General features: G+C 42.5%; 1 protein-coding gene across 7 annotated transcripts in view; it reads right to left on the bottom strand.

Moving 5' to 3' along the window:
- Positions 1 to 749: 749 nt before the first annotated feature.
- The window catches only part of WNT11 (Wnt family member 11), a 32,070-nt gene continuing 15,507 nt past the window's right edge, over positions 750 to 17,312 (bottom strand). For 6 of the 7 annotated variants that reach the window (XM_030950656.1, XM_030950611.1, XM_030950644.1 and 3 more), the window contains 3 exons: positions 16,853 to 17,145; positions 8,530 to 8,574; positions 750 to 6,168 (listed from right to left, as the gene is read on the bottom strand). In XM_030950656.1, coding sequence (XP_030806516.1) covers positions 5,994 to 6,168; positions 8,530 to 8,574; positions 16,853 to 17,145 — 513 coding nt within the window. In that variant the 3' untranslated portion in view covers positions 750 to 5,993. The remainder of the gene's footprint in view (positions 6,169 to 8,529; positions 8,575 to 16,852; positions 17,146 to 17,312) is intronic. The other variant, XM_030950645.1, reaches the window with a different exon arrangement.

Raw genomic sequence — 17,312 nt, 5'->3', positions numbered from 1 at the left:
ACATCCTAGAACTTCAGACAAACACAGGATTGTGAGCACCCAACTTTACCTGGATTAATTTTTATAATTCCATCTTCACTCCAGTTCATCATTCATCACCACTGAGCAACACTCCAGACCCCATCCCGGACTGAGCAAATTAGAAAGTCTGACAGAAACATGGGTCTCCATTTTTAAAAGCCCATTTGTCAGCAGTTACCACTTATAGAGATCTATTGATAACTGGCATTTATAAGATTTGATTACCCAAGTTTTTTAGTGGTTTGGCACTAATGCAGGAAAACTCTTATCTACACCTTTAGCCTTAAGCACGTGAGCCATCCCTTTTTGAGTTGCTGTGCCATTTGAGTGGGCAAGCTTCACAGAATAACTCAACCAATGACAATTTTTAGATCTGAATCTCATCCTTACACTGACAGCAGCACAAGGGTTCTGGTACTAGGTTATGGATCTGTTGGCTTTCTCCTAAGCTCTGTGGTCCTGGCAGTATATCCCTTTATATCCCAGCTCCAGCAGTTGTGCAGTTATGTGATACCCTCTTCTGCCTTAAGTGAAATTTCAAGACAATGTGGTTCTGGTAAACACCCTGAAAAATTCCACTTAAAAGAGCAAAAAAGAGAAAGCTTTCCACACAGCCCAGAAAGTATCTTTAAAATTTAAAACTAATTTAATTTAAAATCCAGACAAAATACTGTCCACTTATTCTTAACAAAAGAGGAAATAAAAACATTCCACAATGTATTCTGTTGTTACTATTTTTATTATTATTGTTGCTCTCACAATTAGAAAACACAGTTAATGCTGCTTCCATGAAGAGAGGATAATTTTTTCTTTAGATGAATAAACCAAAGCTCTGCCGAGATATTTAATCAAACTCTGTCTGACTGATGAAAATGTTCCTGAGAGTAAAACAAAACAAAATATGTTGTGCATGTTAAAGTCATTAATCTCAGGTGGATTTTAAGTTTCCTGTTCTTTCTCCCCCTCTCCCAAATTTTGTTTTCTGCTCCATCTCTCTTGCAGGGGAGAAAGTCATGCCTGTTATAGCTCCAATCTGCTCCTGGGAATAAAACAATGGTGTTTCACAACCCCCTGTCCGATGCAGGGAAAGCCAATTCCTTTGTCACAGGGTGAAGGTCTAACAACAATCAATTCCAATTCCAGGCCTCTTGTTCCCCATATTCCCAAGTACCTGCAGAGCCTCCTCCCAGCACTTTCCCCAAACAGGTAGCCCAGAGCTGGGCAGCACAAGTCTGTCTCACTTGGAGGATGATAATGGCTGTCTACAGGGATCTGTTTTCTAGCAGGAATAGGGATGGTCCCTCAGGGACTCTTTTATCACTTTCCTGACAGAGACACTTCCAATTGTATTCAGATTGTTTTCTTCTTCCCTCACTCCCCTTCCCCTCACCAAGGGCTTTTCCAGCTGCAAGTGAAATATTGTGGGCTGCCTGCTTTAGTATAATTAGGATACTTTCTATTTTTGTAGAATAAAATACACAATCAGATGGGAGTTTTTTATGATGAATCGCATTTGCCTACCTTATGGAGAAACCTAAATTATATAAAACTGGAAGGGGTAAAGATGGGGGGATTAATAAAAAAAATACAAATTAACCAGATGTATGCAGGGTCTAAAAACTCAGATCTGAAAATAGCATTAAGTCCAACCTGTTTTCTTAAATCATAGATTTTTTTTCCAAATTAATAAAATAGCATAATACTCTTCAGGATAGCTTGGCTGTTTCCATCAGGGGTAATATTGTAAAGCTGTGAAATAATAGTGTTTGTGGGAATAAATCAGATGTATTTTGCCAGCTAGTGTAAACCAACAGTACTGTGTAGTATGACATGGAGCTGGGTCAAATTATATCAGCTGCTGGGATGTGGTAAGACATGTTATAAGAAGGGAACTACAGCAACACCTGACACAGACATTCACAGTAATTAAAGCTGTTTTTTCTACAGTTGCTGAAAGATCTCAGTGTTTCTGAGCAAAGCCTTGAAAACTGCTTGCTGAAGGCCTGAGAAAGAGAAGGAGGGATGTATTTTCCTTACAAAGCTGGTTTGTGACAAATGTTCTCCCAAATATCTTTCACACAGCATGTGCACGAAAAATTTTAGCATCATGGAATGATTTGAGTTGGAATGGACCTTCAAGATCATCCAGTTCGAACCCCCTGCCATGGGCAAGGACACCTTCCTCTAGACTGCAAAAAATTACTTGGCCATTCTGTTTTGGTTCCCTGTTGTATTGATAATTGAAATTGAGAGATGTGACACTTTTCTGGCCTCTCTGTGCTTTGCTGCTGATGCAAGGAGTGAAGCATCAGACAGGTTGCAAGAAGAACATTGTAGTATGAGTTCCAGCAGTATGGCCCTGTATTATAGGTACTCTCTTTATTCCTAGTCATTATTAAAAGGAAAGGAAAGCAGAAGTACTGTCTACTGCTCATAGAAAGACATTTTCTGAAAAAAATTGAAAATACCAGAGCATCCAGAGGGACATCATAGAATCACAGAATGGTTTGGGGTGGAAGGGACCTTAGAAGCTCATAAGACCTTAGAAGTGGTAGACCTTAGAAGTTTCACCCCCTGCCATGGGCAGGGACACTTTCCTCTAGACCAGGTTGCTCCAAGCCCTGTCCAACCTGACCTTGGACACTTCCAGGGATGGGGCAGCCACAGCTTCTCGGGCCAACCTGTGGTAGAGCCTCACCACCCTCACAGGGAGGAATTTCTTTCTAACATCCAGTCTAAACCTACCTTATTTCATCTTAAAGCCATCAAACTGCTGAGATGGCTGGATGAAGCAGGCCAGTGTAACAAGGGAGGCTGCAATTTATCAGACCTTGCCCTGTGTGTGATTCTCACCTTAGGAAGGTACATCCCCCTGGGCACACTCCTAATGCAGTGTGCAGCTGCTCCAGAGAAAAATAGGGCCCTGAAATTTAGAAGTTATGGCAAAAGCAGTGTAAAATTGTTAATTCTTAGACTAACAGCCTAAGACATGGGATGGGGCCACACAGACTCTTTTGTCAAAGAAGGAAAGTTCAGGTGAAGCCCATAAAGGATTATCTGGAGAAGACAGCAGAGGTTTTGAACGTGGCTGCCCCAGACTGCAAAACTCCAAACAATTCAACCATTTCAGGTCAACATCTTCAGTAACGGACATCTGTGGCATGAGATAACAAAGTGTGAGTTACCACCATGGCTTAAAGTTCTGCTGTGAGTTCATCTCCTACCTGATAGACCTGCAGATGCCTAATTGGTTTACTCCTTTTAATTACAAGTGATGATTTCCTCTGACATGAAAAAGCCAGTCAAGGATCACAGGTCTGACATGGGAGGAGTGAAATGCAGCTGAAAACAGTGTATGTATAGGCCATTTCTTCCTTTTTACTAGTTTTTCATCAAGCAGAAAGACTCATGACATCAGCAAGGGAACAAGAAAAAGAGTCATTACAGAATGGCATTGAAATGCCCAAATTTTTCTTCAGTCAGAACATCTGTGCCTTGTTGACATCATCAGAAACTGGAAATAAAAATAAAATTCCTTAAAAGAATGAGAGTAGATGGTTTCTTTACATATCAATTGAAGCCAAATTTTGGCATTGGAGAGCAGTGGGATTTGTGCCACCAGCCTGTCTGCATGTCAGCCTAAAGACACCCACCACTCATCACTGCACTGCAGACATGTTTTAGTCCATCAGCTTTTATGAGGTGACAATAACACAAACCACTGTCAAGCTATGAAAGCTCCTTTTTTGCCTGCTCATAACTGAGGGATAGAAGGAGGCAACAAGACCAAACCCATTACAGCAAAGCAAAACAGCTAAAGAGAACAAAATACCTCTAATTTTGCTCTTATAGCACATGATGCTTCTCTCTTCCAATTCCCCAGGGCTGCTCACAGACATGTCAGAGGTAGTTGCCCCCTAGGGATTGACTAAGTGGGGAAAAAAGGTTTGGAGAAAGGTTGTGGTGTTACTGACATATTTCCCCCTAGGAAAGTGACAGAGTCCCTCTACATCTGTGTAGAAGTGATTTTTTGGCTGCTTACAGCATTTTGCATGGGGTTGGGGTGCTTAAGAATGATCTGAAAGACATCAGAAGCTCTGCTGCCTTCTGTTCCTGGAGCAGCATCCTTCTCCAACATCACTTCTCATAATCAGTACACAGGGCTGGATGACCACTAAAATAAACCAAAACAAAAAATCCCCCCCAAAACCCCAAGTAAACAAACAAACAACAACAAAAATACAAACAAAAACCAAAACCCCAAACAAACAAAACCAAACAAAACCACAAACAATAACAAACAAAAAAGCAAACAAGGGAGCCTAGGCTGTGTTAAACTCCCCTGCACAGCAGCTCCTCTCCATGTGCAGGAGCCAGAAGCCAACCACCCATGACATGAGAGATATGAGCCATGTTTGTTATTAAGCTCCTCAGGGGCACTAGGAAATTTTACCAATGAGAGTGACTGCTGATAAAAATAGACAAAACAGCAATGGTGACTCTTCCTTTCTCCAAGTGTTCTGTTCCATTTTCTTGACTGTATCTTGGCTAATTCTGTTCAACATTGAGAGGCTGGAGAGGCAGGGAATAAAGAAACTTATCTATCCCTACACCAGTGAGTGCCTCAAACCATGTTGTTTTCCCATCCTTGGAAGGAAAATCAGAATTTTTTTCCTAGTAGAAGTGTGAAACAATAATCTGACATTTTGCTGTTGCACCAGTAAATCCAGCATTTATTTCATACTATTGTTAATGCTTGTTTATAATATGAGGATATATTTATGTAGGAAGTAAAGTAGGTGAAAGCACAAGATATAAATATTTCTGTATATCTGCATACAAAAGAAAATATGTACAGCCACAGATAGTGGTGCTCTGCTGTGTCAGGGCAGAGCCACGTGAAGGACTGACATGTTCCCATTCCTTCCTGCTGTGAATATCTGCTGACTTCCAATAGCTGCTGACTTCCATGGATGTGCTCCCTACAGCCGGGACTGCTCCACTCTCTGCAGTTTCCTGAGGTTGGACCAATAGTTTTGTGGGGGAAGAAGCCAGTGGCATATTTCCCCAAGGATTTGATGGATCAATGTGGAAGAATGTCAGTGACAAGGGTATCACACCCTAAGGGCAAAGAGATAGAGAGCAGGAGCTTGCTGTTTTTCTTTACTTTCCCACTGGACTTGGATTTTGTTTTGTTCTTTTATCCTAAAGGCTCCACTGCAGTCTTGTGGACCCCATAAAGTCCTTCTCAGCCTACCCTACTTTCACTGCCTCCAGAATTCCAGGGGATTTTTTTTCATGGCTGAATTTTGTCCAGCCTGGACAAATCAGGGATATATTTTCCTTCAGCAATCAGCTCAAAGTCGCAGACCTGTGTAAAAGAAAGATTAAAATTAGTTGTTCATTTCAGAAGATTGACCTGAAATCTTTCCACTTTTTTATCACTCAGAATGGATGATTCCTTGCTGAAAATTAAGTCTTTGGCAACAAAGGCAGTTATTGCTGAAAAGTTGTAGCATTTTCCCTTGTGGGATGGTCCCAATGAAAACTCAGTACCTGTGCTAGGAGGCACAGGCAGGTGTGAGCCTTAGTTACTGTCAAACAAATGGTGCTTTTCTTTCCCCCACGGAAAGTTTCCATATTTATTTCTCAGAATACTAAGGCACTTGATGGCTGGACATCATTGGCAACCATAGGAAATATTTTGGAAGAAGATACCATCCCAAATGAAGTTTTGTCTTCTCAGAGAGCATTTTATTGGTGAGGAGAAACATTTGTGGGTCTGTTGCTTTTTGGGAGGTTTTTTTTTACGTTCTTATTTTTACTGGTGTGATTGTTGCTTTTCCTCCTACCATCTCTCCTCAAGTCTGTGTCTTTACAAGATAAACCATGTCTAGTCAAGGAGATGTTTTCTCTGAATGGTGCTGGGGTGCTGCTGCTGTCTGAGCTCCCAGGTGTGCAGAGGAGAGTTTTCATTTGCAGACATATCTCTCGACAGTCCTCTCACACTTTTTACAGGTCACGTAGCAGCACCAGTGATATTTGCAGTGGCAACGCTCCACCACCTTGTCCATGTAGGGGTTGTAGCCTCTGCCACAGCACATCAAGTCGCAGCTGTCACTCCCATTGGAAGTCTTGTTGCATTGTCTGGAAGAAGGAAAAAGCTGTGAGCAAGTGCAGATTCCTGCTGGGTTTCCCAAACCACTGCTGTGTGGTGCTGCTGGGCCTGGCAGCTCTGCAAGGCACTGGGTGAAGCCAGCACAGCCAGCACAGAGAGCACCAACAGCCCCCTGCGCCTGCAAGGGTACCAGGGGAAGCCCTGGGCTGCAATCACCTGCCAGGACACCCAAAATAACATTAAATTCCTGTTCTGACTCTCAGTTTGGGCCTGGCAGCATCCAGGCTGCTTGTCTGCTGGGCCAGTCTACCCCCACATGAGCAGGCAAGCAAAGCTATTGGAATACATCCACAAGAAGAACCAATCATTCCAAACAATTGATGTTCCCAGGCAGGCTCCAAAACCGTCTGAAAGGAGATGGAGGAATGTCACAGACATATTTGTGAAAAATCCTTTTGCCAGGATCTTTTCTCCTGAGAAGCTGAGAAGCTTCAGCTTCTCCATGTTGTGCTGCTTTGAAATGTGATCTGGAGAATTGTTTACCCAGCATGTGAAATTGTTTTTATTTGATGACCAATGACAGCCACCTGTGTTGAGGCTGTGACAAGATTTTATTATTCATTCCTTTCTATTTCTTTGCTAGCCTTCTGATGAAATCCTTTCTTCTATTCTTTTACTATAGTTTTAATATATTATTTTCTTTTAATATAATATATATCATAAAATAGTAAATCAGCCTTTTGAAACATGGAGTCAAGATTCTGATCTCTTCCCTCATCCTGGGAACCCTGTGAACACCACCACAGAGGAAGATGACACTCTAAAGAACAAACACTGCTATTTGTCCACCACTGCCTAACCTGAAAAGGGCAAAGGAGGAACCCTACAGCCAAACAGTATTTGAACAGTCTCCATGCCAAGGATGCCAGGCTGGGAAGAATGCTGAGCAGGCTGTTACAGGCACTATGCAGCACTGATCCTATCAGGGATATCACCATCAATACTAGCAGGGCTGGACTGTGCACCTTTCTCCCTTTGATTTTCTCCCACCACGGCACGAGCAGCTGGGCAATTGGCCCCAAAACACCTTTATTCCTGAACAGAAAGTGTGGCAGGAGCTACAGGGTAGGATGACAAGTCACCCAGTACCAAACAGACTTTCACAGCTTGTTTTGCTTCTGCTTTTAATTAAAGACAGGCTCAGTGGGATAAATCAGCTATTGTACTGGCTCTCTCTCAGTGAATGGTTTGAGGTTTTCAGAAGCAACTCCTTAATTGAGGAATCTCTTTCATTGATCCATAGATTACCATTTCATATCTGTCATCAAAAAACATCTATCCCATTTCTTAAAACACTCCACTATTCACTGGACATGAAAGTGTACCAGGCATTGAATTTTGAATGCAATGAACCATGTCCTAGAGACACCATTTCTCCACAGACTGCAAAGACAACCTAGGATGGAGGTGTTCCTGTTCGGTCAGACTCGTGCCTTTTTGTTGTGTACCCAACACCATGGGGCTGTGAACTTGATGGCCTTTTGAAACTGATGTAAGAAAGGTGCTTTATTGAGTGGGGTAATTGCTGACATCTCTCCTAAATCTTATTCTGTGTGGCTATTTTGTGTCTATTTTGGACAGAAACACTCTAAGGCTGCTTTGGGGCCAGAAGAGGAGAGAGGAGCATAAGTTGGACCCTTGAGCTAAGCAACTGTTAATAGATGAAAACAAATCCATGAGAATTACAGGAACTGCTCATGAGGTAATGCTTTAGGAGAAGTTTGAGATTAGTGAAGCGTTGAGATTTTGTTCTTGCTCTTCTTTAAGTTTTTCTGCCTCCTGTTTGTTATTCTGATTCACATTCCTCTACAGGTTCAGTGTTTAATGGCCCCTGAACTCACTCTCATTCAGGAGTGTGTGTAAACATTTAAAAACCATTTAAAGCCTCTACTGAAGCTGAAGTGTGCAGCCACACTGAATGTGTTTGCCCAACACTGAACCAAAGGCCTTGTTAGTGCCCCTGTGAACTGGGGCCCCTGCACAAGAAATCTCCAGATGACTTCTCATAAATGTATTAATAAATGCTTCAAGTATTCAGAGCAAAGGTTCAAATATAGGTGTGTTGACATTGGAAGAGGGGAGGGTATTTGTCAACCTCACTCAGCTTTGCTAGTGGATGGAAATGTTGTTTCCTGGGGGTTCACTAGGGAGGATGGGGAATATGCAGTGCATCCATGTCACTTCATGCTGGGAGCTCGCTAAAGTGCCAAGAAAAGGAATACGGGTCCATTCTGACTCCAGCTCACCACTGAGGACATTCACTCCCCAAACACCCAAAGCACACAGCAGTGATATTTACCCCATTCAAATAGAAAGCAAAACTCTTCTACCTGCTGTACTGGGACCTGGGATTCTCTCTTTCCCTCCATCCACTCCTGTGGTTTGCCAAAAAAAAAAAAAAAGGAAAAAAAAAGAAAAAAAAAGGAAAAATAAAAAAGTGACTCTAGTAGAAGATATGCCTTCCCATATACCTATATACCTTCCCCATTGCCCACAGTCTGAAACAAAGAAAGGAAAAAGAAAAATCTTATTAAATAAATCCTCAAACTTCCTTCAGTTTGGTATCAGGAAATGGGGACATTCAGAATGGGTGGGTTGAATAGCCAAAACAAAGTTTTGACCCCATCATAAACCTGTATGGGCTTTTAGAAAAATTTCCTGACAATGCCACTAAGCAGAGATTTTGTTTTCTGTTTTAAAGCATAGGCCTGGATATGAGTTAGATTCATTTTTCATTAAACAAGATGAAGCAGGTAGTTTCTCAGCCGGTGGGGGAAGACAAAGAACTCCAAAGTCCAGAGTTTACCCACAGAAGCAGCCCTGAACATCAGATTCGGAGCCTGCAGTTGTGATCTCACCAGGCTCCCCACTGATGGGTTAAGTTCAATCTCATTTGTTTTGGGCCTGGTCCAGCACAATTCCAGCACTCAGAGAAATGCCCTCCTCCTGAGCCTTGGAGAGAAAACATGAAGGCAGGCGACTGCATCGTAACACAACACTGTGACCTCTAGAAGCACTTGGAAGACTGCTGAGAAATTATCCTTCAGCTGTAATCCCAGCCAAAATTCTGGCTCCAGAACAGGCTTTTACCATTGTCACAAGGTCAGCAGTGTTGTCTAGACAACTCCCACTCAACATGCCTGTCCCAAATGTCCCCTTTCCAGCCCTCATTTGCAGAAGCACTGCATACAGACTCAGCAGAGGTGAAGGACACCCCAGAACTTCTAAGAGTCTTCCCCCAGCTGGAGAGTAGGGATTTTAATTTTAAATGGAGGAGATCATAGAATTATTTTGGCCGGAAAAGACCTCTAAGATTGATGAAAACCAACTTAGCAATGTCACACAACTTCATTGTGAATCCCTATTTGCTCTGTCCCATCAGCAGATAGGATACATATTTTTTTGGTTGCACAGCTGGCACCTGGGATCCAAATTGAGGCCAACTCTGCGCTGTCACTCATGATTATGACATATAATGACAGGCATGAGATACCTCCTGGAACCTCACTCCATCACTCCTATCCTTCTTAAGGAGGATATAAAAAACTCCTTCTGGGGCACAGCAACTGCCTTACTGGCCCAGGGCATCTCCCAGTGGATGAGGGAGATGCTGTTACAGGAGTAAAGCATAAATCTAAGCACTCTCTGTAGTTCTTTTTCTCCTACACTGCCAGCACCTGGGCTGTTGCATTAGGGATGATGGAAGGGATGTTCCTTCCTTGACATCTCATCCCCTTGGCTGCGTGATTCCCTCAGCCCTTTCTGACCACAGGGAAACCATCTGCTTTCATGAACTCCAGCAGTCCCAAATCCCAGAACACAGTACTGCTATGTAATTTTTTTTCTCTTTTAAATAAAATTCTTCTTTATTTCTTTGGTGCCCCTTGCTCTAGTAATGTCAAGTAATGCAGCAGTATATAAAAGAAAGAAAGTGAAAAATAATTCAAATCTCTCAGGAGATATATAACACAATGGACATTCCTGAAAATACATCAAGGTCACAGCTTCATGTAAGATTTTGAGGGATGAATCTTATCTACTTTTAAATTGCATTCTCATCCACGAGGAATGACTGGAGACTGACACGAAACAACTGTACAAGAAAGAGTTATCAGCATATGTCAGTGAGGAGATGTCAAGAGAGATCCTGGAATTAGCCTGTATTTTCATTAGTGAGAAGTTGAGAGTGAGGTTAAAAATTTGGGGACAATGCTAGGGAAGAAGGAGTTGAGGATATTTAGTGACAGTGGATTAAAGTGCAAGGAAGGCAGCACACTTTAAGAAAGATCCAGCTAAATGTGGAATGTTTCCAGGGGAGCCAGAGGAGCAGTTCAGAAAGTAGAAAACAATGAAGGAACTGATTTAGACAAGTATGTTAAAAGAGGTGTCTTCCCCTCTATAAAAGATTATTGCTACAAGGGGAGAGAAAAAAATGTTCTTTATATGCCAAGGAAAGAGGACAAGAAATTATTAATTTTATTTTAAATTATGTTTAGCTAAATTTCGATTAAGAAAAGCCTAACACTGAGGATAGTAAAACCCTGGATCAGGTTGCTTAGGGAAATTGCTTTTAAGACCAGAGTAGAGAAATGTCTTCAGTAACAGCCTAGGTGGTGTCAGCTCAATCTTGCTCCTGAAAAGATCAAGGTCCATGGAAAATCATTCCCAGACCCAATTTTCTCTAACTCAAATGCCATTTGCTTGCAGAGGGACTAAATAGTTTTAAGAGAGCTAGATTCATTATCCATTACAATTTTACTGCGTGAAATTATTATCTTTACAAATAAATTTATTATTCACCAATCTCTTCAGGAAACTTTATGATCAAATCCAGGTCTCTCAAAGGAGAAAGAATTCAATCTTCCCTACACATTAACTAAGATTACCAAAAATTCATAGCTGGCCAGCCTGCTTACTGAAATGGGCACCAGCTGCAAGCATGTTGCCCTGGGAAAGAAGGAATAACACCTAAATAAAGTGGGAGGAACAGAAAGTGAATGTTTTTCTGACCTTCATAGGATCATAGAATAGTTTGGGCTGAAAGGAACCTTAAAGGCGATCTAGTCCACCTGCCCCCTGCTATGTACAAGGGCATCTTTAGCTACAGCAGGTTCCCTCCTGTTCTTCTGGGACACTCACAAAAGCATTATTTGCTATTTCTTATTCAGAATTTGTCAGATCTCATTAAAAAAATGGTAGCACATCTGATAACTGTTCCAAAACCAACCATCACTGAACACATTATAACTCACTCAAAGCTCATCTTACCCTCTGCCCTCACTAACAGAAACTAAAAGAAGCTGTAACAGAAAACAAACGTCAAATGCTGTTGTCTACCCATAACTGCTACTCTCCTCCAGCTTCATATGAGTGCTTCTGCCAAAAAATTTCATTGGCCTCATAAACAAAGAATCACAGAGTGGTTTGGGTTGGAAGGGAACCTTAGAGATCGTAGTATCATGGAATAGAATCATTAAGGTCAGGAAAAGCCTCCCAGATCATAAAGTCCAACCCTGGGCTCAACATCACCAAGTCCAGTAAACCATATCACAAAGTGCCATGTTCACTCATTTTTTAAACACTTCCAGGGCCGGTGACTTCCCTGGGAAGCCTGTTTCAATGCTGAATGAATCCCATCACTGGAGAAAATCTTTTCAATCTCCCTCAGGGCAGCTTGAAGCCATTTCCTTGTCCTGTTGCTGGTTTCCTGGGCAGAGACACCAATCACAGCCAGATCACAATCTCCTTGCAGGGATTTGTAGAGTGTGATAATGTCTCCCCTGAGCCTCCTCTTCTCCAGACTCAGCAATGCCAGTACTCAGTCACTCCTTCCATGACTTATATTCCAGACCCCTCCAAGAGCCCTTCTCTGGACACACTGCAGCACCTCAAAGTCTGCCTTGGAGCAAGGGCAATAACACTAACACAGCTCTCAAGGTGCAGCCTCACCAGTGCTTGTACAGGGGGACAATGGAGCCCAAGATCAGCCTGTTCCAACCCCCGTGCCATGAGTAGGGACACTTTCCACTGGCTGTCCCAAGCCCCATCCAATATGGCCTGGAACATGTCCAGGGATGGGGCAGCCACAACTTCTCTAAACAACAGGTTCCAGTAAACAGCCCCACAGGGTAGAATTTCTTCCCAATACCCCATCTAACCCTGTTCCCTAGCAGTGGGAAGACATTCCCCCTTGTCCTGTCACTCCAGGCATTTGTCCAAAGTCCCTCTCCAGTTCTCTTGGAGCCCCTAAAGGCACTGGAAGGGGCTTTAAGGTCTCCCCAGAGCCTTCTCTTCCACAGGCTGAATAATCCCCTTAACAAAATTCAAAGCATAATTTTGGGGTAGCAGGAAAGAAGTGCTATCAAGGGCTGCCACTGAACACTGAAAACTGAGCAGCAGAGGCATGCTCACCCAGTTCCAGGTATGCTCATATCCAAGAAAGCATGCCAGCCTAAGGCATTTGTGACTAATATTTTATATTGGAGTAAAGAAAGGGTACGTGAGCAAGGAGCAGCCACCAGAGAGTGGCCACATTCCTTGCCACAGGGAGTCAGCTGAGGAGTGGTGACTGATCAACCTGGCCAGGCTGCAGCACACAGTTTGCTGCAGCCTGATTTCTGCAGCCTAAGAGAGCTCCTTCCCACATTTGGCTTGATTCCAAGACTGCTCTGGGAAGGATCAGTAATAAACAGCTATGTTATCTCTGCAAGGTTTCAGGGACTGGATGCTTTTACAGGCATGGCAGAATTTCCCTTTCCTTGGATTCATTAGGGAGACTTAAATAGCCTTTGAAACATGATACATTGCACCCTGCTTATAAAAAAGATTCATATTTTTGCTTCTTTTCTCACAGAAGAGATCTCAATTTTATAATCTGCCACTATTTTTCATTTACTCAAAGCTGGTAGTGATTTTTTCAGGCAGGAGCAACTGAACTACTTCATTAAAAGCTGGAAAAGTGCTTTTGTCCAAGAAACCTCTGAGAAGGGGAATATTTACATTTCTTTCCCAGTGATTGATTTGTTGTATTGAAAGTTTTACTTGCAGCTTAACAGATCAGCTTCTTTAGACTTTTCTCCAGACCATTTTTAATTGGTTATGAAAGTGTGATGGTGGTATATAAGCAGAGTTTGGCTGGAGTCAGTGTGGCAGTAAGTCTTGTTTGCAGGAGACTTGGATACCAGTTGCAAAAATCAGCTCCTTAATCAGCTTTTCAGCATTTCAAAGAGGCCTCAAACCCAGGTTTGAGTTTAGTCCCGTGACTTTGAAATCTGGACATACCCTGAGCACTTGGAGGCATGCAGATTTCCAAACCATTTCTAAATTTCAACAAGTTAAGAATGTCCAAAGTGTCCTAGAAAATGTTTCAGGCTTGTTCTAAAGAAGGCTTTGAAATCCTTTCAGGAAAGAGCTCTAAAAGGCTTTTGAGTAACAGGGGGCTCATTTTCTGAGTGGATTTTCATATGGTTCATCTACAAAGTAATTCCTTTTCCTGCCTGAAAAACACACAATAAGTCTGCATAATATGATCCCTCACATTAGAGGGATCACCAATTAGATTATCCTTTCCACCCACCTGGCAGTGCAGGATTGTTTCCTACAGCATACAGCAAACTCCAACCCATCCAAGGTGTTGCAACTTAACCATCAAACTCCAGACCTTGGGGAGACGGAGGAGGAAAAGGACTTTCCCTGGATTTGCTGCTAAACTGCTCATTTTTTGTCACAAAAATGCATCAATATGAATATTTTAATCAAGGAATAGGAAAAGGGGATGTTAGTGGCATATTCCCCCTTCCAAATCCCTTTGGAGGCAGAAAGCAGGGCTGGGAAAAACTGAAGCTGCCCAGATCAAAGACTCCTGAGCTGTGGACATAGGGGACTGCACTATACAGTCCAGGCATGGACTGACCTCTGTACCTAGAAAAAGGCCAGAAAGGTTATGGGAAGGTGGTTGAAGACAGAGTAGACCAAATGAGGGAGCACAACAAAAAAACACTCATTTTTTAACTTCATTGGCATGACAGACCTTAAAAACTAGACTACTTGGAAAGAGTGGGATCTACCTTCAGAAAAATTGTATGTACATAAAGATAAAATGTTCAATTGCCTCCAGGACATGACTCATTAAATAAAAACATGCTTGAGCTATTCCCATGTGAGCATTTTTACATCATTCTGAAGCATAAAACACATTTTGCCATGCCCTCTCTCTAACAGCATTCCTTTTGTGCTCCTTCTACCTTATCCCTGTAACTAGACATTATCTCTGCAGCCCTGTGGCAGGCTGGAACAGAGGCACCACATTTAAAATGCATTTAGGAGTTCTCTTCATGAGAGAAAAATTGCAAAGAGAAAAAGGCATCAATGGCAGGAGGAGATTAGGGAAGATCTCCTCCCTTTCCCTGTTTCCCCCAGGAAGCATGGACCAATCTTCAAACACACTGTGTGTATTTTACATTGATTTCCACGAGTAATTTAGTTCAGGAAAGGAGTTGCTATGGGTCATATAACACATGCCAATTTTGAAACACCAGGCATCTTCTCAAGAGGCTGCAGATGGACTGTAATGAAAACAAGCCCAATCACACATGACCTTAAAACTTGGCCTGAGTGATGCCTGAAGCTCAGCACGGGACTATCTCACCCTCCTCCCCTCCCATGGCCATCAGCATCTCACACATCTGAGAATGAGGAGTATTTTTTGACAAGTTCCTTTTGAAAGTCATCCCCTCCCACCTTAATATCTTGGTCCTCTAAATCCCCACTCAATCTCACTTCCTGTGGACCCTTGGCTGGCAGGTTCACAATCGTGGCTGTCATCCAGCTCGGGATAAACGGACGCCTGCAACACACATTTTCCTTTCCTCAGAAGGAAAAAAAAATCATTCTGGACCTTGACATATTTTTCATCCCTAGATGGGATAAAAAGTTGAAATCTGCTGTAAAATAAGATTAGATGAAGAAGTCACACATCCCTGTCCCTTGAAAGGATTTCAGCTCATGGAAAATATTTTACTTGGCAAATCTGTAATGAATTCAACTTTGTTTTGACCCAACCTGTTCATTTAATGCAATTCCTATAAAGCTAATTTCTAAAGAATCTTCACCAGTTTTTTTCTTTGCAAAACAGAAAGGCAGAACAAAGAGGTCATTTTCAAGGCACAAATATCATACAAAATCCACACAAATCCACAAAAACTTCACTTCCACTAAGATGATGTTTTCTTTCAGAAACTTGTTTCAATACATGCCTTTTCCTAGCTATTCTTAGTGTCTTATAAACATCTTCACTTGATAATTAATGCTCCACCACTGAATTGGTGATAAAGGTCAACCTGGTGTTCCCACCACAGAGCTGTCAGATATGTGCCATTGTAGAGCAGTCCAGGCATTGATGTCAGAGGCTACAGGACATTAACTGCTATAAAGCATCAGGGGACAAAAAAGACAGTCTTGTCTCAATCAGCTTTCTTATCTACTGATCAGTTCACCACTTACACGCTAATGCAGAATCACAGAATCATTTAGGCTGTAAAAGCCCTCTAAATCATCAAGTCCACAGCGCTGCCAAGCCCACCACTAACCCGTGTCCCCAGCTGCCACATTCCCACATGCATATATAGTTTATCTTGTCTGCATTTGGGTCACTTCATTTCAGCAAAATCTTCTCTCCATTGAACCATAATGGTCCAAATACATGTATGTCCACTACATTAAAAGGAAGGCATCCCAAAATGAGCCAGGCATGCACTCCTTGCCACTTGCCTGAGCCTCCCCCATGAAATAAGAGAAAGAGCAAAGCAGAATTATGAGAACTATCTAAAGAAATGTAAACTAGCAAGAGAGGTTGAAATCCAGCCCTTGCAGCCACCTAACAAAAATTAAGAAAATTCTGGAAACATACACTTTTTTTGGCTGTTGATGGTTCGGCTCTAGAGAGATCAGATGGGTCTGCCCACCTAGAGACGCTCAGATTGTTGAAATGTTGAACTATCTTGTCTTGGAGGAAATTAAACAGATGGTGGGAAGAGAAAGGCATGTTTGCTGTCTGTGAAAGGGGACAGTATGCTGCCCAGTGGAGGCTGGGCTTGACCATAATGACCTTAAACCCCCAATATCAGTGCAATAAAGAAATTTCTCTGCAGAGTCATAAGCAATACAAACACATCTGGACCTTTTCATATGCAGTAGAAGAAAAAAGTCAAATATCATCTTTGCAGTTTTGGGGTGGTTTTTCTTAAGGCAATCTAGGAATGCTGGTTCTAACTGGGTTAACATTTGCCTGCTTAGGAGAGCCTTAGAGTAACAGCTCTTCTAATCAGCAGTGACTGCAAGAAATAACTGAGACTCAACACAGTATAAAGCAGCTGCTTGGTCCTTACAAGTTCCCATGGAGGTAAGCTGCCCAGGGAATTTTGAAATGTACCTTATGCTTGATTGTGCAATGGAAAATGTGTCAGCAAGCCCTGTCTTGGCCACAGCCATCATTAACAGGGTTAGGAACTGGTAAACCACATTGTATGTCAGAGACGTGCTTTACCTGCATGTATGTGTCACCTTCTTGATTGCCCCTTATTCATACATGTTCCCCTCTTGCCCTTTCCTCTTTGGGGGCAGAGTACAGTGAGTACCCACTGCAGAAGTCCTCACCTGTCCTGGGTCCCATGTGACCCCACTTTTTCATTCTTCATGCAGAAGTCAGGTGAGCTCTGCAGGTAAATCAGCTCTGTCTCTTTGACTGGCCTGATATCAATATCCTTTGGCACAAGGTATTTGCGTGTGCCCATGGGCCGGTGAACAACCTTGGTGGCAGATAAATATTTGGTTTTGAGGTCCAATGCAATGTCTCGCAGTTCTTGAAGGCCTTTCCAACAGGTCTTGATAGAGCATGACCCAGAAACTCCATGGCACTTACATTTCATTTCAAGAGAGGCTTTCAAGACCTGCAAAAAGGAATGCAGGAGTTAGGAAATGCCCTTCTCTTACAGCCAAACATCCCACAAGCTTGCTAATGAAGGAACTTCCTTAGCAGGAGCCGCTACAGCAAAGTCCTACTGTTCTCATTTCTGCACAGGCAGTCTAGAGTGGCTACTTTGAAAGCAAATGAGAT

This window comes from Camarhynchus parvulus, chromosome 1 (genome assembly GCF_901933205.1).
Source record: "Camarhynchus parvulus chromosome 1, STF_HiC, whole genome shotgun sequence".
NCBI lineage: Eukaryota > Metazoa > Chordata > Aves > Passeriformes > Thraupidae > Camarhynchus > Camarhynchus parvulus.
This window is presented reverse-complemented; position numbering and strand designations above follow the sequence as displayed.